General features: G+C 43.6%; 1 protein-coding gene across 2 annotated transcripts in view; it reads left to right on the top strand.

Annotated features, from left to right (window-relative positions):
- The window catches only part of sema3b (sema domain, immunoglobulin domain (Ig), short basic domain, secreted, (semaphorin) 3B), a 53,119-nt gene that overhangs the window by 15,661 nt on the left and 12,724 nt on the right, over positions 1 to 24,734 (top strand). Inside the window, exons 1-4 of one of the 2 annotated variants that reach the window (XM_040193643.2) lie at positions 11,982 to 12,606; positions 17,950 to 18,554; positions 19,767 to 19,924; positions 21,078 to 21,140. In XM_040193643.2, coding sequence (XP_040049577.2) covers positions 18,398 to 18,554; positions 19,767 to 19,924; positions 21,078 to 21,140 — 378 coding nt within the window. In that variant the 5' untranslated portion in view covers positions 11,982 to 12,606; positions 17,950 to 18,397. Of the gene's footprint in view, positions 1 to 11,981; positions 12,607 to 17,949; positions 18,555 to 19,766; positions 19,925 to 21,077; positions 21,141 to 24,734 lie in introns of those variants that run through there. The other variant, XM_078093233.1, reaches the window with a different exon arrangement.

Genomic DNA, 24,734 nt, shown 5'->3' with positions numbered 1-24,734 from the left:
ATGTGTGATTTTTGTTCTGAAGTACTTGTCATGATCTTGTCACAGTTTATAAAACTGAATGACAGTAGGAATCCAGACATTTACAATATAGAGTAAGATCGTTACTCAAGCCGATGTAATTGTGTGATGTGAGGGAGACGCTGGCGTTTGGCAGGAGGACGGCAGAGGAATGACAAGTGTTCTCAGGAGGGAAGAGGAAGAAGAAATGAAATGGTTTATGAGCAGGCAGTATTATTCATTCCTCAGTTATTCCTCTAGGGCCGTCCTCTCTCTTCTCCTTTCTCCACTTCTTTTCCTCCTGGTTTTATTACCCTTTCTGTCTCGTCTTCCACGTCTTCGCCCCCCCCCCCTCTGTCAGCAGTGCACACGGTGTTTGACTAACCTCATTAACTGTGTCTGGCCTACAGCTCGGCTGCTTGTTGAAACACACTCTCCAGCTAGTCTTCATAGTGGCTCCATTAAATTACCCATCAGCCATTACCACACAGGCAGGAGTAATCACATTGCAGAGAAGAGCTTGGATCAGGAAATTATATTTAGGAATAATATATTATTATTTATTATAAAGAAATGAGGCTGACACTTTAGAAATGATTTATTGCACCAATTCAAATATAATTCAATTACAATTAAAAGATGTATCAGCTTCAAAGGTACTTAACCTTTTTCTCAGGGCAGCAAAAATCGGTGCCACATTGCAGTTTAGGAAAAGAAAAGCGGAATAACTGTGAAATCTTTTTGTCCAACGTTGACAGATCTCTGTTGCAGGTGCGCTGTGTTTCCCCAGCGTCAGACAGATAATATCGGCTGTAAGCAGAAGTTATGGCGTCTGATGTGTTTCCCATCTGAGGGATCGACTGCTGGCAGGAGGCGGCAGGAGGGGAAATCTGTTCGCAGTGGTCACGAGCTGCTTTCACACTCAGTTTAATTCAGGCCTGTTTTATTTGGTCTTTTTCTATTAGATAGAGGTCATGGAGGATGGAAAGGTGATTCAGGATAAAGCAAAATTATAGAGGGGAAGAAGAAAGAAAGATGAAGGACATACATGGGAAGAAAATAATGTCAATTTATAAAAAGAGGTGATGACGGGGAGATTAATTGAATGAGGAGGTTGAACAGGAAAACACGAAGCACATCCCATTCACAGCTCCTCCCAATGGTTGAGGACTGCTGCCAGACTGTGAACGTGTGTATTGCTTCCCCGACCAACGAACTACGTATTCACAACTTTGCTCCCTCATTCTTTCCTCTAACCAGTGAAGTCCTGACCACATATTCACAATGTTGAAGTGCACCACCTACTTTAACAAGTTTGCTGCTGCGTGTATATGTGGTGCTTTGACATGCCTCTGTCCTCCTTTAGGGATCAAACCATTGCGTGTTGTTTTTGCTCCAGATACCCATGAAATTAGGAAAAAGCACCAACACGCTAACATGCTGAGGTACTTTTTCAGTGTTTATAGTGCAGCTAAACAACCCTCCAAATGTCAAAATATATGCATTCATCAAATTGGAAATAAAGATTCAAATGACAAAACACCTTGATGACAAACAAATGAAGAAAACTAAGCACAGCTGAGCAGGGACAAACAAGCATGCACGCAGATCTGCATCTCATGAACATTTTGTCAGTGAAAGGAAAAACTCTATCACGTTGATTAGTTATTTATGTATTCAAAGTCACATTTATTTTGCTTGCTGTGGCAAAAAAAACGTTGGTTAACCACAGGCAAGGTTCCTAATACAGGGTTATATGAGGTGGCATGCAACACACACACGCTCATAACATGAATACTATATGCACACACACATTTCTCACTTGCCACTCCGGATACTAAGGGAAACGTGAAATTATCTTGTGTATCACATTTCACGTGTACTTCGTATTCCGCCAATATTTCTTAGAAACCCGAGTTAAACATCTTGGCTCAATGCAGTTTTTGTTAAACGTTAGCAAAATTGAATCATAAAGCACAGTTGCCACAAAGGGGGAGTGAGGATGAAGAGTGCAGAAGCAAACAGCAAGCATGCGAGACAGAAAGAACGTATAAGAGGGAGAATCCCACTAATGATCAACAGATGTGTGAGACATCAAACAGTTCGGTTTGATACTGAAACAGTCCGACATACATAGGCACAAAACACAAGGAAAACTCATGTAAGTATTACTTCCCTTTGCTACTTACTTGCTGTATAATGCCAAATAAAAGCAGGCCGGCAGATTACTGAAACATTTGTAGCCGTGAAAGTTGAATACAAGGAGTTACTCATGCTATGAAAAAGGAAAAGCATCATATCGCTGACGGGAAAAATGATATTAGTTGTAGAAAACAAGCTTAAGCAGCTCTCTTTACCTGCTCTTCACATCAGACGGGATTGATACGTTTTGGTAAAAGTCCGAAGGCTTGTCGACTTTAGTCACGCAGCGTGGACCAATGAGTCTTTTATTGTTTAGCAGTCCGTCATTTTGACACATCAAAGTGAGAAGAGGATTGAAAGATGTGTTTTATCTTATTGCTCAGAAAGGCGCACTAATCTGAACTGGAATAGAACAAAGCGCTTGGTCTAAATAGAAGGCCTTTGGGAGGACTTTATGTCGATTAGTCCTCAACAGGCACCTGATGGGGAGGCTCTTTAGTTTTCAGAAGAACAAAGCAGTGCATATAATGTGACTCAGCCAACATGGACGTCTATCCAGCCAGCGGAGCTGGTTGCACCGTCTCGGACTAAATCACTTTGTGGTTTCGGTTGCACTGAAAGAGGGCCGACGTGGCCATTTATCTGGCATATGATGCAAATCAGAGCTGCTGTCTGTGGTTAAAACCAGGTGTCCATCTTGGGAGTGATGGCTCAGGAATCCTTGTTTTGCTACAGATATTAGGGGAGCTTTGGAAAAAAGGGTATTTTGACTTAAAAGGTAACAATTTTCATTGAGTTTTCATTGGAACTACTCTGCAAAAAGGGAATTGCTGTGTGGAAAAGTCATCTATGAAAAGGAATTTTTGTCTTCCGACCCCAGCGTACTTAAAGGGCGGCACAAATATAGGCTTAATATTTTCTGGAAACAGCTCTACAGCAGCTGCTGGATGAAGAAAACTGTGCGGTTCTGAAAGACGGCACAGATAAAACCGAACAGTTGCCTCCAAGATCCGTATGTTCACACTGTAGAGAGAAATCTGGGGCGAAAACTTGAAGTCACAGGGCCACGTCTCGTGAATCTTTTTAAAGAGCTAAAAGTACAGAGCAAAAGCTCATCCTGTGAGTGTGTGTGTGTGCGAAGAAAATGTCAGTTTGGTTTGTTAACACAAGCATAAAAGCAGGACTATTTTAAAATAACTCAATTGCTTAAATGCTTTTGGTTCCATATTTTGGAAAGATGCACTGTTTTACAGGAAGCTCAATATTTTGGTTTTAGCTCACTTAAAACAGCAAAGATACAATTCAGATGTCTTTCTTATTCCATATGTTTCGTCCCTCCTTCATTCCTCTCCCGGTTACTTTCGCCTCCTCTGGCTTTTCATGCTGCCCAGAGTTTAAACAGCTTTGTTTTTTTCCCCCCTTGACACGTTGGCTCTGAAAAGGAGGAGGAGTGGAAGGAGGGAAGGAAAGTCGGGGTGGAGGGAGAAGACGAGCCGAGCCAGAACAGAGCAGTGACGGGTTGTTTGGTGACGGCAGCCTTTTACTTAGAATACTTTAATCTCCTCCACTTGGCCGACTACCTGTAACCTCAAACAGGAGGGTGTAGAAATGATTTCAATATGTGTGTGGCCTATAGTTGACCCAATTTCACACCCTAAATAGAATATAATACCAGGTTCTGTCTGAAATAGACTCCGCAGAATATTTCCATACATTTAAGTCTCAAAATAGGTGAAACACAGCTGCCAATTGAGCAGCATTTAAAAGATAAAATCACTGCAAATGTTTGACGTTATATAATTTTGGGAAATAAAGAATTACATAATAATTCATTTCTATTGAAGCTCCAGGTTGAGTTTATTTACATTATTAACAGGCAGCATTTTTAGCTGAGGCTGGTTTCATGTGAAAATAAAAGTCCATGCACATTTCTTCAGGAAAACATAAATGACACATTTTATTTGAAAGCCTTCTGACCTTTTCAGTGCGTCTGCGTGTGTTTGCTCTTTGTGATGTTGGGGCGATGTTAATGACAGCTGTTGCCTCAATGATAACGAGGTGATTTCCCGGTGTTGCCCTGGCAACCCTAAATCACACCCTGTGTCATCCACCCGGTGGTGTGTGTGTGTGTGTGTGTGTGTGTGTGTGAGTGTGTGTGTGAGTGTGTGTGTGAGTGAGGCCGACTGAGAGACTTTTTTTGCCCTTCTTTGTGTCTGGAATGAATATGGGCTGAAATGCTGTAGCTTTGTCATGTAGCTGAGTGCTTGTGCTTCGTTTCCATCCACGATTTTGATCGGACTTTAGAGGCATTGCGGTCCTAAAACATGTTGTAGTCAGAGGCCACATTTCAATTCCTACATGGAGTCATTTTCCCACGGTTCATTAGAAAAGCAGGTTTTTATCCCTGTGCAGTTAAATAGAAAACTAATATATGTGACATTTCACTGTGAGAAATTGTAGAATACTTTTTACAGCACGAGGTTAGAAGCACTTACGTTACCAGGGAGATCTGGGCACAAAAACAGCAAAGCTCATTCATTTCATCCTAAACCACCTTCTTCTGCAGGAAGAACGTTGGTCTTCTTGAATCAAGTGTCTGCGAGTTGCTGCACAAAGGAGCTTGGTTACCTGATAACGGGTTAATAACTTTAAATAAACTACCGCAAGTGGTAGAAGAAAGCTTTGTGAGCACACGCACAACTGTATGATCCTGTTGGTGGAAAGCCGGAGAGGGAACATGTACTTGTCACTGCATTAGTGTCCCCTTTGGGTTTATTGGAGCACATGCACATTTGAAGTTGGATCGGAGTTCGCAGCACGGACATTTAAATAGTCACAATATGCACGCAATGAGAATTCTCCATTTTTTTGTTGTTGTTTCAACACAAAAGAATTGGACAATTAGTGTTGCTCGGCAAGACGTCAGTCTTTGGTTTGACTTTGGGTGGGTCGTATTGTAAAGGTGAACTACAGCCCACGGTGTCGTGGAGCACATGTCTCTCTGTAGTCTTCACGTGGACATCAGAGACATCAGGGACATCGGCTGCGGTCCAAAAGGAAGTGAAGATATTAAATGGAAACAACAAAGTTCTGCAACAAGGTTAAAAAAATGAAACGATGTTTGCAGGGATGCGTCAGGGCGCTGTGGGTTTCTTTCTATCCTGCCATCTCCTCCCCGTCCTCATCATCATTTCACGTTTTGAACTTTATGAGCTTTCCTGTTGCAGTCCTCTATCATCCTCCCAGGTTTTTGCTTCCAAAAATAAATTCATTATCAGGTACCTTTGTGGGTGGCCTCAGTGGGAAATCAAAGTGTAAACGCGTGCGTAACTTGTGTTAGCGAGGGATTCGTATGTATGAAAGTCGTCTTACAACAGCTAAATAGAAGCATCCAACCTGCCATTTATTCATCACCTCCCTCACAGCCGCCTCTGACTGTCTTCAATAACTGGTTGATGGAGGGGATTTCTGGCCCGCCAGACACAGACAGAACACCTGAGAGATCTGTGCATGCATGTGTGTGTGTGTGTGTGTGTGTGTGTACGTCTTAAGCGTTTGATGTGAGCAGCTGTTTTGAAAGCCTAAATTTAAAAGTGAAATCCCAATTATGGCAAAGCTGAAAGTACTTTAACCACTTGTGTAATCGGCTGCAGCAGTTTTGAACTGTGCGCGTGCATGTGTGTGTGTGTGTGTGTGTGTGTGTGTGTGTAGTTCTGCTTGTCTTGCATTTTTTGCATTCCTCACTTTGGGAAAGTTACTGTAAACAAATGTAAATTAATGTTTTTTTATTGGTTTCTGCTTATGTTGCGTTTAAGGAAAGTAATTTTTTTTTTTTTAATAAAAGGAACATAAAATAGAAAATGTTCTATTTTAAACTTTAAGAGGTTCTATAGTGTGAAAAGTGAGAGATTTTCTCTAAGACATCACACATGCCAAACCGTCAGGATTTCTGCACAGTCTGATGCCTAACGACTCACTTCTGTTAATACGGGAAAGTGGTGAATAAACTAAGAAAGAATGTGAGAAATAAAGACATTTAAACACTAAATTAAGTAAACACATTCTTGTAGAAACTCAAAGTACAATTATGAACTTTAAAAGAAGCATAATATGTCTTTTGTTAGAGCTTTTAGAAGTTTCTCAGCAATTTGTTTGAGGGGTTCAAACAGATGTTTTTGGACCTGTCTAAGTTGCCAACTCAGTTTTCAGCCCTGATCGCACACAAAGGCTTCACAAACGTTTGTGTGAAGCAGCATAAAAAACGTGTTCAAAGTAAAACTAGATATAGCTTTGCAATTTTTTTACTTGGCAGAAAAAGCGGAGCGCCTCATTAAATTAGCTCCTGTACCACATTCTTTGTTGAGCTTCATTCCACAGCTCCGTATGTGAAGATGAATTCTGCAAACAGAGAAACAGAGAGATTCATTGACAATGTCTTAACTTGCATGATGGGTTTTAGGTTTACTACTAAGTGAGGCTGAAAAGTTAAAAGGAAAAATGGCATTATAATATATTTTCATATAACGTGATTCATATCCATCCCATTGTGCTTACACTGCAGCAGTTAGTTTGTGTGTGTGTGTGTGTGTGTGTGTGTGTGTGTGTGTGTGTGTGTGTGCACGTTCCACATAGTGACAAGCAGAATCACCTGTGTGTCAAAACCACTAACATTCTCATGGAACCTGCTCATTTCTGCGATGGGCTCAGATTTCCCCTGGGGGGTCTAAAGCCCGCTCACGCACTAATAATGTCTCAACAACTCCTTGGAAAGTGTGTGTGTGTGTTTCTTTACTCGAATGTGTGTGTGTGTGCAGTTAATCTGCCACAGTGCTGAGAACAGCTTGTCTGTTTGGATCAGTGCCCATCAGGATCAGGAATCGTTTGGTTGGGTCTGCTCGCTGCTATCACATCTCGGGCCTTAATGAGGCAGCACAGCAGCACTGCTGGATGTGCCACACACACACACACACACACACACACACACACACACACACACACACACACACACACACACACACACACACACACACACCGTATGCCTAATCTGCCTGCTTTTCAGCAAAATATGTCTTTCACATCCAAATGCTTCCAAATCTATTTTAACGACAGTTTTGGAATCTTTAAATTCATGAGAATTAAAAAAATAACCGCAGTTTATGTTGCACATTACAGATGTTTTAATTAGCACATAGCATAGCACTGGCTAGATAAAACATGCCGATGCAAAAATGATTGTTCCAGCCTTTTTTGTTATTCTAGATAATCAATATGATTGTTTTTACATATGCAACATAAAACCTCATGTAACCTTGTGCAGAATTCAGTGTCAGGAGTGGATGTTTGCGTTGGCTTTTAGGAACTGTCAATTTGAGTGTGTGTGTGTGTGCGGGCTGAACTTTAAAGCTTCTATCTTTTAGTAGGTGTTTTCCCCAGTTTGTGTTTCATCCTTTCACACTGTGATCTGTCCGGAATTCTCTTATGTAGCAACAAGGAGGTCTGATTAAAGTCAAGTTGTGAATTACAGGTTCCTGCCTCAAAACCAGCCTCTGCTTGCTGCATTCTCTAACTATCATATTCCATATTGTACTTGATGGAAATAATGCTGAATCGAGAGCGTTAGTTAGGTCTGACTATGCCAGTGTACCCATTTATTTTTATAGTTTTAAAATATAATGCGATGCGTGTCTTAATACACATGTGACGGCGGATTAAGTTGATAAAGTTCTTTCTGAGTCACAGACGTAAAGAAATGTCCCCATCTAGTAGAAGCAGGCCTTCATTATCTAGTGATCAGCCAGCTAGATATAATAGTGGTGGGAACCAGTGGAGCGATGCGCATTCCACCGAGAAAATACTGCTTATTGCAAGTGTGTGTGTGAGAAAGAAACAAAGCTGTGTTAATGCAAGGTGCTGTAATCCACTAAGTGACCTTCAGAACCTGCTCGGAGGTGTGTGTGTGTGTGTGTCACTGAAGCTTATGCTTGAAGGTGGTCTTATCCACCCAGTGACCCTCAGAGCCAGATGGTGTGTGACTGTGTGCCTGTGAGAGTGTGTGTCCCACCTATGAGCCTCCTGGCAACAAAGTCCACCCCCCTTCCCACCCGCCATCCACCCACCCATACTGCCCTCCTGACCGGCCAAACAACACCCGCCCCTCTCCCTTTATCCTCCATCCTTTCAGTTGGGTGTGATCACATCAAAGTGAAACAGGGAGGATTACAGGTTGGTGCCTCTAGGGTTCCCAAGCAAGACCTCCGCCTCTCTAACTGTGGCACCCTCTCTTTCTTTTCCACTGCTCTGTCAGTCTCTCCAATGGGAACCCCCCCGTAATCCCTGTGGTGTCAGGAGGCCAGGGCACCATGTCATGGACGACCTGTCAGGACACATATAATAACAGCTGGATATGGAGACCCAGCTAGCTAAGAGTAGCTCAGCTGGCCTTTTAGAAGTCTCACACATTTTTCACATCTTCTTTAATGCATTTTATTGTTTTTTCTTCCCTTGTACACATTTTCTTTCAGCCCCGCTACCTTGACAATACCCAAGCACTAGTTAAGCATGAAATGAAACCAAAATGGCTCTTTGTTCTACCAAGTCTCAATTCAACTCCTGACCCACTGCTGTGGATGCTATTAATAAAACAATGCAACCCACACACACACACTTCACCCTCGCATAGATGAGATTAGTATGCGGTTACAGCTGGCAGTACAAGCCCCATAGTTGCAATGATGCTAATGATCCACTCCATACTGGAATGTGTTTTATGTTGGGTCAGCCGGTCTGGATCTTTCTGCATCTGTTGAGGAAATGTTTATAATGCAACACATGTAATGTTGGCAGATGTCATGCTAACACATTGTCACACTAAGGCTTGGTCAGCCTGCCCTACACATGGCGGTTGAATGCGTTGTGCCTTCCCTTTGAAGAATCTGCATCTGTTCTGCAGGATTCCTCATCGAGGTGCAGCAGCAATGCAATGTGTCTCCTTAAATTCAGCTCAGTCAAATAAAAAACTATGTGAGATTAGTGTGTAGAGCATAAACAGCAGTAGGTCAAACTGAATCAGTCAAACTGAAAAGTTAAATGTCTCTTTCAAAGAAAGTTCAGTCCAGAAAAGGTTCCTCAATCAAATGATGATGTCAAAAAGTGCTTTATTTTACGTAACATCTTACTAATCAATTAATGTGGCAAAATCTTCAAAGGCCATTGTGAGATGCTTTCCACCAAATTCATTGCATGCCGGCTTCTTGACTTTATGAGGCGAAGGGCAGGACGTTGGATGACACCAATTGTGAATCCGCTGTTGCGCGTTTTCAGCCAAGTCCTCCTTCTAATGAAAACCACTAACTATTCTGCCATCTGTCAGAATTAAACACAGTGACAATGTGTCCTCCTACTTCAGGGAAACAAGAACACAATGTCTGTTGAACTCCACAGCTACATCTGGAGATGCTAAAAAGTCTATTGGAAGCCAGTGTTTAGTTAGAGATTGTAAGAAATAGCACAGCACTGCAAACGGATGCAGTTCTTTATGTCTATACGGTATAATTACGTTATTGTTATGTCATAACAGCTGGACTTTTATTTTATATTATTTACCCAATGGACCTATTATGAGTCTTGACTATACATTTTCATTACCTAAAGAAGTAGGCCATTAGGCAGCTGCGCTCAAGTGTTATTGCAGCTGAGTGGATTCTAATATACAATGCGTGTGTGTATAAAATATGGAAGCGCAATAGAAGCACGTTAACGTAATGAAATGAATGGTAATGTTTTTGCAGGGCTGATCCTGAATGAGAACGTGTCTCTGGTGGTACTGGTATATGATGTTGTGCATTATACATAACGAGCTCTACATGGCCAATAAAGCCAATTCTGATTCTGATTACGCAACAAACACGGTTAAATTATTCATCTTAGACTGAGTGTGTGTTAGGATCTGTCCTATATGTCCTCTATATTTCCACGGAAGGCCTTATCGACAAAGACCACAGGGGGAGACTCCAACATGGGAAACACCATCGTGAGTGAGCGCTCACGGCAATCCAAAGATCATTTTGGTTCATTGATTTGCAATTCACGGAGAAGCTATTAGGAAACCGAGCCTTCGTCGGTTTCTAAAGACCAGAGGCTTCGGCTGAGACAAAAGCCTTTGTCAGGATCACACCGCTCGCTCTGCAGTCTGTAGAGACGTCAGGCTGGTTTATGACAGACAGGTCAGCAGGGGCGATGGGCTGAAGAAAAACTACACAAGCAGAAACACACAGTCACAAACTCCAATAGATTTAACGGTGTATGTGCTGAAATGCAAGGCAAGTGTGTGTTGTGTGTGGGAATGCAGGCAAACTTGAAGACAGCACACACGTACTGCAATGAACCCCCTGCTGTGAGACCCATGACCTCTCTGTACCGGGACGCTGGTGACCGTTTGTAGGTAGGTGTGTGTGTGTGTGTGTGTGTGTGTGTCAGGGATCACTGCACCTGTCATTGGAATCAATACTAAGGATTTGGGACGAGTGGAGAAAAGATGTGACAGCGTTGTACTGAAAACAAGCAGTACACAAAATGAGGATTCAGATGCATGCCCATTAAATATCACAGGTAATGTTTCTATAAACTCGTATGCTTTCATACTTCTCTTTTCCTTCGTGAAAACGTCATCAAAGGAATACTTTGTGACTATCTGTGTGGAAGCTCACCGCAGCAAAACACAAGAGAACATTAAGTTTTTAAAAACCCTCTTAAGATCTTTCCACTGGCTCAGTGACTTGGAGTTTGGTGTGGCATGTGAGGCCCTTTTAAAACTTCATATCAGTGAAACTTTTCTCCTTTCATTTGAAACTTCTTAAACATTCTTGTGTTCAGATGCTGGTAATCATGATATTATACTTCCCCCTTTACTCGTGTGCAGGATGATGTGAGCCCTCATGTGTTATAAACGTCTCTTACTGCGTGTACAATGGCTTATCAGACCACATGCTGTCCACACCACCATGCCGTCATGTTATTGTCCCGGACGTCTGTCTTTCTGTTCGTGGATGCCGTCAGAGTTGTTGGATAGGAGCGACGCGTAGGTCACAGCAGGGTAAAGTCAGGCCTCTGGTCACGTCACATCTCACGGCACTTACTCCCAAATCTCAAGACTCATCTTTGTCACTGGAGGCTTCTGCACGCTGTGTTCCAACAGTGTTCTCCGCTCATCCCATGTCACACTGTTCCAGAGATGGCCAAGAAAACATCGCTCGCGATATGTCGAGTAGGCGTGACGTCCCGCCAGGGAGGCCTTTTTGGGCAGGATTTGAACTCTGGAAGCTCGCATCGGGAGGATGTTGTACAGAAATTGTACAAGTGCACTTTGAATGCGGGATTGGAACAATGCATAATGTGACTCATTGATTTTTTTCATTTCCACTCTTTCAACGGTCTCCTGAGTAAAAAAAGAGAGCACACAGCGTTCCACTCGCGATTTTTAACTTTCCAGTGAATGGTTCAAATTATCAGAGGGAGCCTCGTTTCAAACGTCTTCTTAAACACTAATCAAAGTCACTGATGGAAGTAGAAGTTATAGACAGGTATCAATACAACGCCACAGTAGCACACACACACACACACACACACACACACACACACATACACACACATAGGAAATAGGATATTGCACGTCCCTGCCCCTTTCCACTCCCCTCACCTCCCACCTTCCCCTCCTCCCTTCAACCCCTCCCTCCCTCTCTGTCTCTCTCCCCTCTTGAATTAAGTCCATTATTACTGGCTGCTCTCCCTCTGAGCACTTCTACTTCGCTCAGCTTCTGTGACAACGGGGTGTGTGTGTGTGTGTGCGCGTGAACTCGTCCCGTGTGTGTGTTAAGAAGAGTTTTATGTGTGTGCACAGGCGGCTGTGTGCTCTTCTAAGTGGAGTGCGGCCGTTCATCAGCGGGGCTGACTGCAGAGAGGGGGATACTCTGATCTCACTGCACAGCTTTTTAATTCACACACCGGCTGCTTTTTGGACTTTTTGCACCAAAGCGGGACTCTGCTCTCTTTCTGCCCTCCAGGCACCATTCCCATCACTGGAATTACTGGCTTTTACCCGCTGCAGCCTGAAAAACAACTAAATCTATTGATTATTTTGAAATTCAACATTATTATTCATCGGCTATTCCAGGGACAAATTTCAGGATTCACTTCAACTTCCATTCTTATTGAATGTATGCATGAGAGCAATGGCATCATTCATCTGAGAGCTCGTAGGTATTTAGCAATCGACTCTGATGGTCTATAATCAGGTTTGTCTCATACGGACATTTTTTTTATAAGGCAATGGAAAGATTATTAGATCAAACACGAATAAGCAGCGCGGTAACTGTGAAAACCATCAGTGCCGTCCGAGGCATGTTTGGCTCATGTGGACACTGATCCTGTCCTGGGATCTTCTGAGCTGTTCCCCTGGAAACCGCTGGACAGGTGAGTTGATATTAACTTGCCCAGTCAGGAATGTTCATGGTCGCTGTTTACGTGTTTTAATCATCATCCAAATGATGATTCAGATAATAATGCGGCGCAGGGAAGATCTGGGGCTTTCTGGCATTACTGCACTGTAATAGCTGGTATTGACTTTAGCCGCATAACTTAGTCATTTGTGGTCAAATCAACAAATCCAAATATCTCTTAATTACCTCCCCAACGACATGTGGGCTCGGGTTGAAAGTGAGTTGTCTTCTCTCGGCTGTTTGGAAAAGCTCCAGTAAGGAGACCACTAAGGTTCTGACTCACTGCTGCTTCTGGATCCAACACGGCCAAATGGTACCAGCTGCCAGCTGGGGGCCGTCGCCTCAGCGGCTCCTTCGTTGTCTCTTTTTTTCCCAGAGCCTCTTTGATGGGAGCTTTCAGGCATTCTTGTGACCGTAGGGAGGCGGTTCTTCTTTGGCCAATTCAGGCTGTGCGAGCTTAATTGATTGAAACAAAATACTGAAAACATCTGAATAGTGAGAGATGCGACGTACAGTGATGCATCGATAATGAGTGAGAGCGCTTGGGTTTGGGGGGTGCACTTGCATTTCAGACAGCTATCAACGGCTTCACAGGCTGGGAAACTTTCCATTAATGGTCGCCGGGCCAGGTGGCTCGGCCCCAGCAGCCGACATGGCGAAGTAACCTCCCTGCCTCCTTCATTTACCCCGTGTCCTTTAGAACTGTGCAGCCCCAGATCGCCTCGCTCTCCTTTTCTCACTTTTCTTTTGCAGGTTTCTAAAGAGCAAAGACCCCGAATCCCTTTTGACTTACAGCTGCTTTGCTTTGACGGTCGTGTGTGTGTGTGTGTGTGTGTGTGTGTGTGTGTCCTTACTCCCAAGACCCTCCACTGCAAACAACACTGTACTCCTATAATCCATAGTGCACGGTAGACTTTTCACGTGACTGAGCTTTTTCCCCCGTGAAGGCTTGTTCTGTACCGTTATCAACCTGTGTGGCTTTTCTCAGCTCTCTGCTCTGAAACAAAATGAACCAGTGCTTTTAAACAATAACGGGGTCACAGCTGAAAGTCTTACTGCATTCTGCTTCGTCACTTGTTTTTCACAGTCCGCAGCGTGTTGACCTGCAGCCAAAGCCGCCCCGCATCACCTGCTCGTCCTCTCTCACTTCTCTCTGCACATATTGAGGGGTCCGGCTTTCATGTGTTATCGTTTTTCATTTCTCAAGGATTATTTTGAACTGCCAAGGTCGGAATGTAGAGAGTTTGGATGTCTTTGCTGCCCTTGTACTTTCATTTAATACTTGTCAAGAAACAGACCCGCATTCATGTCTAAAGGCTTTTTATTCCACCTTAACGATCAATTACACACATGCTAATCGCAACCAACATTTCTTTATCAGTCAACTTTCTCAACTTTAACCCCCCCCCAAAAAAGTTGATGTGATAAATACGCACTACTGCCGTGGGCAAGATAGTAAAAAAGCTAAATGATACCTTGGCAGGCATGAGGTGCATATAGTTCCAACGCATGTCAGGTGTTTTTAGCATGACAATATGATTAAAATAATTCAATTCAACTGTTTGTTATGTGGTGAGTGGGAAAACAAAAACAGTATTTTGCTTCCCATAAGTCGGCTCCTTTTACCCGTCATACCTCCACTCATCTGTGTTTTAAAAGATGAGGGACAAATACTCGGTTGAGGCAGGGAGTATCCACAAGGAAATGACGTGTTATTTCAATGATTCACACCTCGAATCAACAACTTACGAATGAATAACAATCACATGCACTACGCACATGTTTCCATATTTAGTCTTCGTCTTTTTTTTGTTTCGTGCAAAGATACTAAAAAACATCAATATAGCCCTAAGACTCAAGATCAATGGGGCAATATCTTTTCCTGAGGATTGTTTTTTGCGTTCTTGCATTTCGTCTCCATAATTTGCTTTAATCCCCCCGTGCCCCCTCTTCTCCAGACAAACCGGTGCAAAAGCCACGAGTAACCTGCTGTTTCAGTAATTTTGTTCTGTAAAGCTGAGAGCCCTCCCTCCTCCTCACCCTCATTCTTCCTCGTCCTCCCTCCATCCACCCGTCCCTCCTTCCTTTCATTTCTCCTTCGCAGGGAGGCCTAGACTTGTTGGTAAGAGGCCAAGGAAACTCTTTTCTCCCTGCAGGCGAAAACAATTGGCTCCTTTCTGTACACCACCTCTCGCCTCGTTCATTTCTCCTCCCTCCCTCCCTCGTGTCCTCCGTGGGACGGGGCTGTGAGGGTGTGACGTCTGTATATTGCTCCGTCCCTTCTACTCATATTGTCTCCCTCTTGCCTCCCCCATCTCTCCTCTCCGCTAGCGAAGGCTACTTCCTTCTTAGCTTCATAAAACTCCCTCCTCTCACACTCAGTTTCTTCTCATTTTTCACTTTTCTTTTTCCAATTGCGGCTTCCTTCCTAACTTTTAGTCTCCGAAGCCTCGTTATTTCTTTGCCTTCCCTGTTCCTCCTATTTAGTGCTTGTCCTAGTGTCCCACATCACTCCTATCACCCCGGTTTCTCTCTCACTTCCTCTTTCTACCAAATGCTCTTCATATTCATTCATTTCTATCTTTCTCCCTCACTAGTAACTCGCCCTCATCCCACCCTGTGTTCTTCCCCATCAGACCCTCGGCGTCTATGACTCTCTTCCTCTCTAACCGGTGACGGTTGAAGGGCTGCAGGTCAAACTGCTGATAAACATTCATTACCTTGTGTTGTGCTGTCGGCCTGCACTCCAACCTCCATCTGAAAGGCCTGACCCGCCCTGACTGCTTTGTCCTGCCTCTGTCTCTAGTTGGGCTTTTTTAACAGGACGGCCTCCCCCCTCCTCCTCACCCCCCCTTCTCTTTATTTTTAATCCACTCCCTCTTGGCATGTCGCGGCTCCATGTCTGTTGAAGCTGAAGAATGCAAGTGTCAGTGGGCCCAATGGCTTTTTTTATTAAGATGCATTATGTAGCATGCAAGTTCGTGTATTTGTGTGTGTGTGTGTGTGTGTTTGTGTTGACTGATCTAAAGTGCTGAGAAGCAGAGAGTTTGTATATAAGTTCCTGAACATAATTGTGTGTGTGTGTGTGTGTGTGTGTGGGGGGGGGGGGGGCTCAGGGCTCTGGGATGATACAAGGCTGTGTGCGAGACAATAATGGTCCCTTAAACTCATAATAGCAGTATTGGAAGACACACACATGATGCGCACACACTCACACGGCTCGGGGAGGAACAATGGGGCCGTCCATTCCTTTTAGAGCGGCCCGCGGGAGGAAAGCGCCTCAATGCCGCCCCGCGTCACTCCCAAGAACTGTGACGCGGAGGGTTTGTGTGCGTGTTTGTGTGTCACGCAGCTGCAGCTGACGAAAGCGCTGAGGTCCTTGAAATACTGCGCCGTCTTTGCAGCAACGTGCAAACCCTGAGACTCACACACCCACACACACACACACACACACACACACACACACACACAGGCTCGCAGTCTTTATTCGGCCTTTCACACAGACACACGCATAAATATTCTGCTACGCACCTGATTTTAGGATATTCACACCTGCACATAGCCTCTTTGTGCAGTTCTGAAACATAAGGTTGTGAGTATGTTTGTCCATTCCTGTGTGTGTGTGTGTGTGTGTGTGTGTGTGTGTGCAGGTTATGTGGGAGTTTATGTTCCCGCTCAGCTCCGGCCTGTTGTGTTGCGGCCTGGGAGCCGTGAGTTTATGAGAGCTCTCCTGTCTTCACGCCTCAATAGCTCCATTATTCATAAAACGCTGTGCCAACAGCCTTGACGGGCCTGTCCGTGTGTGTACTTTGATGTGTGCGTGTGTATACTGCATCTTTCTGTATTTTAATGCGCACATGTGTGCTTAAAAGGGACCGCCGCAGCTTTCAGAAGTTTTCCCACCAGATATTTTAACAAATGAAAAGAAAAGCACAAGATGAATGAGGTGGATGACGTCACTGACCAGGACGTCCATCAGACCCCGTTACTAATCATGCATATATGTACTGTACATATTGTGATGGATCTTTGTTCTTATGCTACTTAAGTTCAGCACATATGTGGCTACGAGGTTTGAAAAAAGCTTCTTGGGGCCAGCGGGCCTCTTTTTAAACACTGGCTCCTTTAAGTCATTTCGAAGAATCCATGAACCATATGAAGAAAGGTAATAACTGTTCTCCTATTCCTGATATCACTGACAATCACATCCAGTTCCAACGAAAGGGAAAGAGGGGGGGAAGCAGAATGCCGGCCTGTTCCTGACTGAGTGCCGACTGTGAGGTGTAATATAATAAAGGAGACTGTTTCTGCTGAAAGGCTTTATTGTCACGGCCGACCGCAGGGTCCAAAGTACTGGGAGAGAGGCGTGTGAGAGTGTGCGTCTGTCCAGTGTACACTTTGACTACACAACATTCATATACGTGTGAGCTTACAAACCAGTGACCTCATTCCGGCCCCCGCTGTGGTAGAGTCGTGGTTTAACGCACTCACAGGCAAAGAACAAACTTATTGGGGCTTTTTCCGCAACAATAACAAATCTGCCACTCCAAATTTGACTCCAGCTCTCGAATTACTTCATGGTGATTCTTTTTATGTACTTCTTGACACAAAATCCCAGTAGACTCTGAAACAGAGAAACTGCTCATTGAAGACGCCGTGTGCAGAGAACATTATAAAAGCCAACAGTTTGAGGCTGTGAATAAATTATAATGAATTGTATCTACCAGCGGGTAATTCAATGCTGACTCAATATTGACTGTAATCCTATTTTCCTGAGGGAAAAAAAAACTTTATTATCTGGATTTGCTCACAAGCAACAATGGAGTCTTGCGATCAAACTGTACATTCATCCACGTGGCCGTTGGCTCATCGTGTCCTCAGCAATGAAGCGATCTCATCTGGGGACATGGTCTGCCAGTGTGGAGACACAGAGATCGGGAGACAGAGAGAAAGAAAGGGACTTTGAGTTGGCAGTGCCACAGACAGGACACTCACACACACACTCAGACGCACACAGTCCTAATTATCATGGTCAGCGTGTGTGTGTTTTGGATACTGTCCCTGGGTCTCTTTGTAATGTGCAGAGATTATAGTGGTGTTGCCATAATGGAGGCTGGCGTTGACGCAGCCTGAGGACACAAATCTGACGCTGACTAAACTTGTGTGTGTGTGTGTGTGTGTGTGTGTGTGTGTGTGTGTGTGTGTGTGTGTGTGTGTGTTTGTGTGAGTCTGTGTGCAGGGGGCATCCCTGGCACATGCAAACAAATGCTGGTTCTTTCCGATCCTAAATGGTCTCCCTTTCTGTTTCTATTTTTAGGTCCGTGCGTGACGTCGTTGCCTCGTCTCGGAGGTGAGAGGGATCTCGGTCATCCTTCACAAGTTGAGCTGTAAGTTGGCTTGGAGAGACTCCTCGGAAACAAGGGGGGTGTTATAAAGAATACGCTGAATATTAAGATCTTGAAAGGAAGCCAAGGAGAGCCCCCCTCAAGCAAACGCCAAGACAGAGAATCTGTTTTGGAATTATAGTGCCGAGCTCATTCTGAACCGTCACCAAACAGGACCCGGGCCCAAACCAAGGGAGGTGGACTGGAGCGAAGACACTGACAGAGAACAGGACGTTTTCCCTCTAAATCAGAACCAAACTAACAAAACCCAACATTTCACATTAAAGCTGACATCAATCTAGGCTGAATACCACAATCAAGTCACATACTCCAATTTCTAAGTTGACTTTGAAGAAAGGAGCTCGCTCTGAGCGAGCCGAGATGATGACCATGATGATGATGATGATGACGGTCACCTGCAGCGCTCTCTTCCTGCTGGGTCTTGCCACAACCCAAGCTTCCTCCTCTACATCTTCATCCTCCTCCTCTTCTGCCTCCTCCTCCTCCTCCTCACCCCGCATGAAGCTCTCATACAAAGGTAAGATGCAATGTTTTGCGAAGGAAAGAAGGGGAATTTCTCTTGTGTGCTTGTGAGTTTATGTCTTATGGCGCCTAATCTATACGTTGTTTTGCATGCAGTACGTGCACAGGCACACACACGTTTTCATGCATCACACAGCTTCCACAATATCCCTTTATAAACTGTAAACTGTCAACAGTCTTAAACAGCAGCAAGCTGTAATTTGTGGTTAGTGTGATTAACAGCAACACAAAAGCGAACACACAAACACACACACACACACACAGAGCTTAAACACAGCGGCGGGGTTTGAGTTTCATCTCGAGCATTGTGAAGGCGGCTCAATGCCCAACACGACCGCATAAACCAGGGATGTGTTCCATCACTGGAAGCTGCCACTTACAGCCTGAACTCGACTAGGTGCATTGTGCGTGCATTGTGTGTCTTCTCTGGGACGCGGGTTATTACCGTCGCAGCATGTCGGGGCTGAATAATAACATGTTTGCTAAAAAAGCCTCGTTAATAACAAACAAGAGCGGTATCCCCACAGTGCCTGATGTCATCCTCCCAACTGCTGGGTGGGGTTTGAGTCTTAACAAAACGTATGAATTAGAACAGCGGCAGGCCGATGAAGCCATTTTAAAGTGTAAGCAGAGCGTGGGCCAGCGGCGTAGGACGCAGTGCCTTTATTTCTTTCTTTTCCATGACTTTGGTTATTACTATTATAGCTTAAAGTAAAACATATAAGCTGAATTTTCCTGGGCACTGTTTCCCCCCCAGAATTTGTTCTTGGAAGCTCGGTAAAAGCAAGGAAAGTCACTTTTTCCATTGTAACCAATAGTCTCATTACTGTCAGATGTTTGTCCTGCCCGTTCATAAGTCACCGGACCGGCCCAGTTTAAATCAGAGAGTAACGTTCTCTGTCGACCAGACGACTTGTTGCAGCACTGTCGACAACCGACGGATATGAAGACTGATGATCTGACGGTTAATGGCCATGAATGCGTTTTCCACACTGACAACACAATATGCATTTTGTTCTTAACTCACATTTCATCAACAACATGTAGAATGCACATCAGCAGCCCACAGCCTGGAGATGCCGATACATTTACACTACAATACTGACTGCACTCCTGCAGAGGTATCTCGGTTTTAATTGAAGGTTTCTATTCCTGCACCATCAAACAGATGGAAACGATTGTCCTTTTATATCTGTGCAATTGTCAGAGTTGCAGCAGTTCCACGGGGTGCGGAGGTTCGAGCTGGAGCGCTCGTGCTGCTTCAGCGCTCTGCTGTTGGATGAGGAACGAGGCCGCCTCTTCGTCGGGGCCAAGAACTTCCTGCTGTCGCTGTCGTTAGACAACATCGCCAAGCAGGAGCACAAGGTTGGTCAGCACCAAAATACAGATGACGTGTCGAATCTTTATGAAGTTGTCAAAAAATATGTGAAAGTAGGGAAGGTTTGGTGATTAAACACTTTGCTGAGGTTTCAACCCTTTTACTCTTTGTTTTATTACACAGTATTTTAGTGGAAGACAATATGTTGAAAACAGACACAAGCTTCGCTTGGTTTGTCTCCAAGAAAACTCTGCTTGCCCTCTGGGCTTTATTAGTTACCATATGTGCCTCTTATGATCAAATCACTTTATTACTTTAGTTCGTGTTAACAACAAACTGCAGAGAGGAGATTATGCTGATCGAAATCAGGAAGTGTCTTTACAACCACTGCCATACTGTCTGATTCCTGAGAATCACCCGTTACTCTTAAGCCAAATGTGCTTCATGGGTTCGTTTTCATGTGGACCAAAAGGCACTGAGGAAAGAGAAATATTCAACTGTGGACACTTATTATAAATACGCTCCTTTGAAAATGACAGAATCATGTTTCTTGCACATATGTGATCACTTAAACGGCTTAATGTCAAACAATAGGAGAACGGTCAATGTGGGATTGATAGAGGAAGGTAGAAAGGAGCTGGAATGAGATGAAAAGACTGAATTCATTCAAAAAAACCTCATTGTGTTTGATATCTAGTGACATCGGTTTATTGAAACCTTTTCCTTTGGAGTATGTAGTCATAGCCACTGGAATACACACGAGCACATTAATACTAAAATGTACACAGTACCAACACAATGAGCGCACATAAATGCATAAAGGACCATAGATGTAAAAACAGCCCACATCTGTTCACAGCTGTTTGGAGTAAATTACATGTACTTCCCTCCTGCGCTGGATGTGAAGTCTCTGTTGGGTTGGGATTTATGGGCGGGTTTGATTTATGACCTGGGTGTGATTGGTAACCGTAGTTGGAGCTGTTTTTCAATGTGGTCGGGTCATCCTTCTTTACATGAGAGGGGAGAGTCAGGAGGTCCCATCTCAGGGGCATATTACTCATCAAGAGGGAACAAAGACCTGTTGTTTTTGCTGTTTAATACTTTAGAATTGTAAGATTTTATAGATTTTATCCAAACGCCCTTGTAATTAATTCAGATTTCAGGGACCGGATATTCTGACCTTTGGCTCTTGCGTTTCAGATCTACTGGCCAGCTCCTGTCGACTGGAGGGAGGAGTGCAACTGGGCTGGGAAGGATATCACTGTGAGTCTCTTCACACCTCTTAAACTGTGCATGAGCGCATATAATGGGAAATGTAAACCTGTATAAATCATAACCTAGGACATACATTGCACACAGAGATGAATAACGGGGCTGAGGAGCTCCTCGTGGAGGACTTTCATCTGCTAACTGGCACAACACAACACAATGCTACCGTTTAATCCACTGGAGTCATGGGAGGGATCACAAGACAGAAACACCACGTTTAAACTGATAACATGTTATAAAAGTTGCAATGCTCCTACCCTGTGGTGCAATCACACCCTCCAAATCTTTGTTCAAACGCTTTCTGACCGGCTTACTCAACATATCTTAAAGACATTTGTGTTTTCCAGTTGCATTTGCACTCTGACTTTTATTGTGTGCTTTGGCTTCATGAAAGAAACATTGTTCTTAAATGGGGACTCAGAGATACACTCGACACGTTAAGTTAGCACATGTATTGTAATATTGGGGGACAAAAACAACCACAACTTCAGGTTAACAGAACATTGGCAACACGAATCACAAATTGCTAATGTAGATCGACCATTTTTACTTAAAGAAATAGATAAACCCAGTTAGAACATGCTGTGTTCTGCTGAAACCAGATTTCTATGTGCACATACATGTTTTAGAGCTTGCGTTTTTTACTTGAGAAACATAAAACAGGGACAGGAAGTATTGCTGTCAAAGCAATGCAAAGAAACATGAGGAACAATTGGAAGTGAAGCTTTCTAGAAAAATAAACTTTAAAGTTAAAGTGAAATGAGCAGTGGCTCCGAGAGGCCTGCAGTATTCCCCCATAAGGAGTTAAATATTGAAGCATCACAAAGCACTAATAAACTGTAAGCACAGTAATTAAGACATGACAAAGACAAAATTAGGTTTGAGGTACTGGACAAATCTGTTAATTAACCCACAGCATGTAAACACGTGTTACGTCAGGTTGCAGTGTGGCTTTAATTAACTGTTATTTTACAAGGAAGACACGATTGAGACTAAAGAGTCTTTTTTCACTGCAAGAAACATTAAAGGAATCATTCAAAATTTGTCAGAAGATTATAATAAACAGAAAATAAGTTAACAATAATTTAATTATTTATAAGGTAATTTTAAGCCACCAAGGTAACAACCTAACATTAAGTTAAGTATAGAAGTGAGTGTCCTTGACTGGGATTTAACTCTGATACTTAAATCTTATTGGTGGCTTTTATTTTGATTCTCTATTTTGAGCTACAGAAAACTAGCATTTATTTTCCAAGAATATGTTGAGTCAACAGCAAAAGTGACGATTGTGTGTCTGAATGTGATGTGTGCGGACGGAGTCTGGCTTCACTGACCGACATATAGAGGAGAAGCCTGTAGACCACCCAGGACTGCCTCACACACAATTAGCCAACGCATATAGTTTGTGCGCTGCGTAGGTGTGTGCATGTGTGTGGAACAGTAACTGCCCGTCAATGCTTCCGGACACGCACAAATCTGCCAAATCTGCCTTTATTTATATATATATATATATATATACACACTGTACATATATATAAATATACGGAGTCGACTGGTAAAATAAGTGGTATATATAGTTATATATTTATATTATGTTGAAGTATTGGATGTGTGTGCGTCTGTCTCTGTGTGTGTAGAACAAGCCCTTCATCAATGTGATTACACAGCTGGAGCAGACGCACAACGAGCTCCATTCATTCAAAGCCCCAGTGTCCAGTTTCACCTGACCAGGAGTCTGTCTGACGCTGCCTTCAGGTTTCTCTGTGTGTGTGTGTTTGAAAGAGAGAGCAACAGTGGAGACGGAAGGAGAGTGATGGAGAAAAATAATACAATTGCTCCGGAGGAAGAAGGGGAGGAGAGGCGGGGGGAGGATGAGGTTAGAAAAAAATGCAATCAAACAGAATTAGGGGACATTTTGAAGACAAAAGTTACATTGAAAGGAGCTTTCCCCCCCCGGTCAGTTATTATTCTGGCTTTTCTGGCCTTTGTTATTTGTCATCCTTTATTCAACACACTCCCATTGACTTTTGGCACCTTTGTGAACGTTTACCCACACACAGAGAGCTGACCCGACCTCACAGCCTAATTACAGTGTTCACTGGATCTCTGGTCCTCCTCTCTGCACAGGCTGCTTCTCTGGGAAGTTTCTCATGTGCTTTACAACCCCGTCAGTCCTCCCAATGTCACTATGCACTTGCTCGAGGAATCCTTTCTTCCTCACGGCCGTCGTACCCTGATATTAGGCGTGTGTTGGAGCTTTTTTTACACAAAACTTGCAACGTTAGTTGAAGCAGACGTCTCATATTTCTTCTACTTTTTTCTTCTACTTTTTTTCGTTTGCTGTGATCATATCCGGTACAATTTGTGCTATGTGATAAATTAAATTGCCAGCCACCATAAAAATAACTTTTCCAGCATAGCACACCGCATCATGGGAGCTCTCCGCATAAGGAATGTGACGGGCTGAAAAACGTGCCCATTGAAAGACGACTAAGAAGACTTCTTCTAAGACACATGCACCTGAACACGGTCAGAAGTAAACTGAGACACAAAAAAAGTGCGGTTTATGCTGTCACGTCCATTGACAGAGGAGGACACTGTGGAAAAGGAGGTCAATGTTGAGGTTGAGCGATGGCGTAAACTTATAACATGAATCCGTCCACTCCACAAAGAAAACAGCGTTGGTTGTCTGTTGAAAAGGGCTGAAATGACCAACGCTTTCACATTTTGTTTTCATGCCTGTATAGCTTTCCCTGAAAGCAGAAGGCGTTTGATTTGTAATGATGATAACGTCCGCAGTGTTTGACCCTGGATAACGCAGCTTCTGCCTCCTCTGGCCGGGGTTTCTTAGCTGAAAACATTGTGTTGCCTGTCATGAAAAGAAGGATCTGCAGTCGTGTGAGAGGTTCTGTGAGGCTGCACTTGCGTCCATTTGGCGTCATGCTCACATTGACGTGCTGATTGGGAGGAACGAACAAAATAAGCTGTATTTAGTGCTTTAGGTAGTAGAAACCTGTGCTCATGAACAAGGGCGTTAACCCTCAACTATAGGTGAAGCCTTCTCCTGAAAACCACGGATTATTGGACTCTCACTGAATATAATTACATTACATTACAGGTCATTTAGCTGATGCTTTTATCCAAAGCGACTTACAATACATTTTAATCACTGAGTAGATCACTGTAGATCACTACTGGGAGGATAATTCCCTTTGCACACTCGACAACTCAGTGTTTCAATCCAACTAACCGGAAAAAAAAGGATTTCCTGCCCCACCTTGATGTGTTACTTAGTGATGTTATTACAGCTGAACAGATTGTTGGTCAGAGTGCAGAAATCATTCTTTCGCAGGAGAAAAATGTCAGACAAATGTCAATGCAGATATACGTTGTGTTTTCAGCAGAAGCAATCAGCATCCCCGGGATAATACACAGCGCTGTGTTGTGTAACTAATGCGTGTGTTCAGTCAAATGACTGCTTACATGGGTCGACAAAATATGAGGGCCAAATAAACGGGAAGAAAATGAGAGCTGTTGTTTTTAAATATCTGGAGATTTCAGTCACATTATCCAGTAAAACTAGATTCT

The sequence above is a fragment of the Gasterosteus aculeatus genome, chromosome 2, assembly GCF_964276395.1.
Source record: "Gasterosteus aculeatus chromosome 2, fGasAcu3.hap1.1, whole genome shotgun sequence".
Classification (NCBI taxonomy): Eukaryota; Metazoa; Chordata; class Actinopteri; order Perciformes; family Gasterosteidae; genus Gasterosteus; species Gasterosteus aculeatus.
The sequence above is the reverse complement of the archived record's forward strand: the minus strand, read 5'-3'. Positions and strand labels throughout refer to the sequence as shown.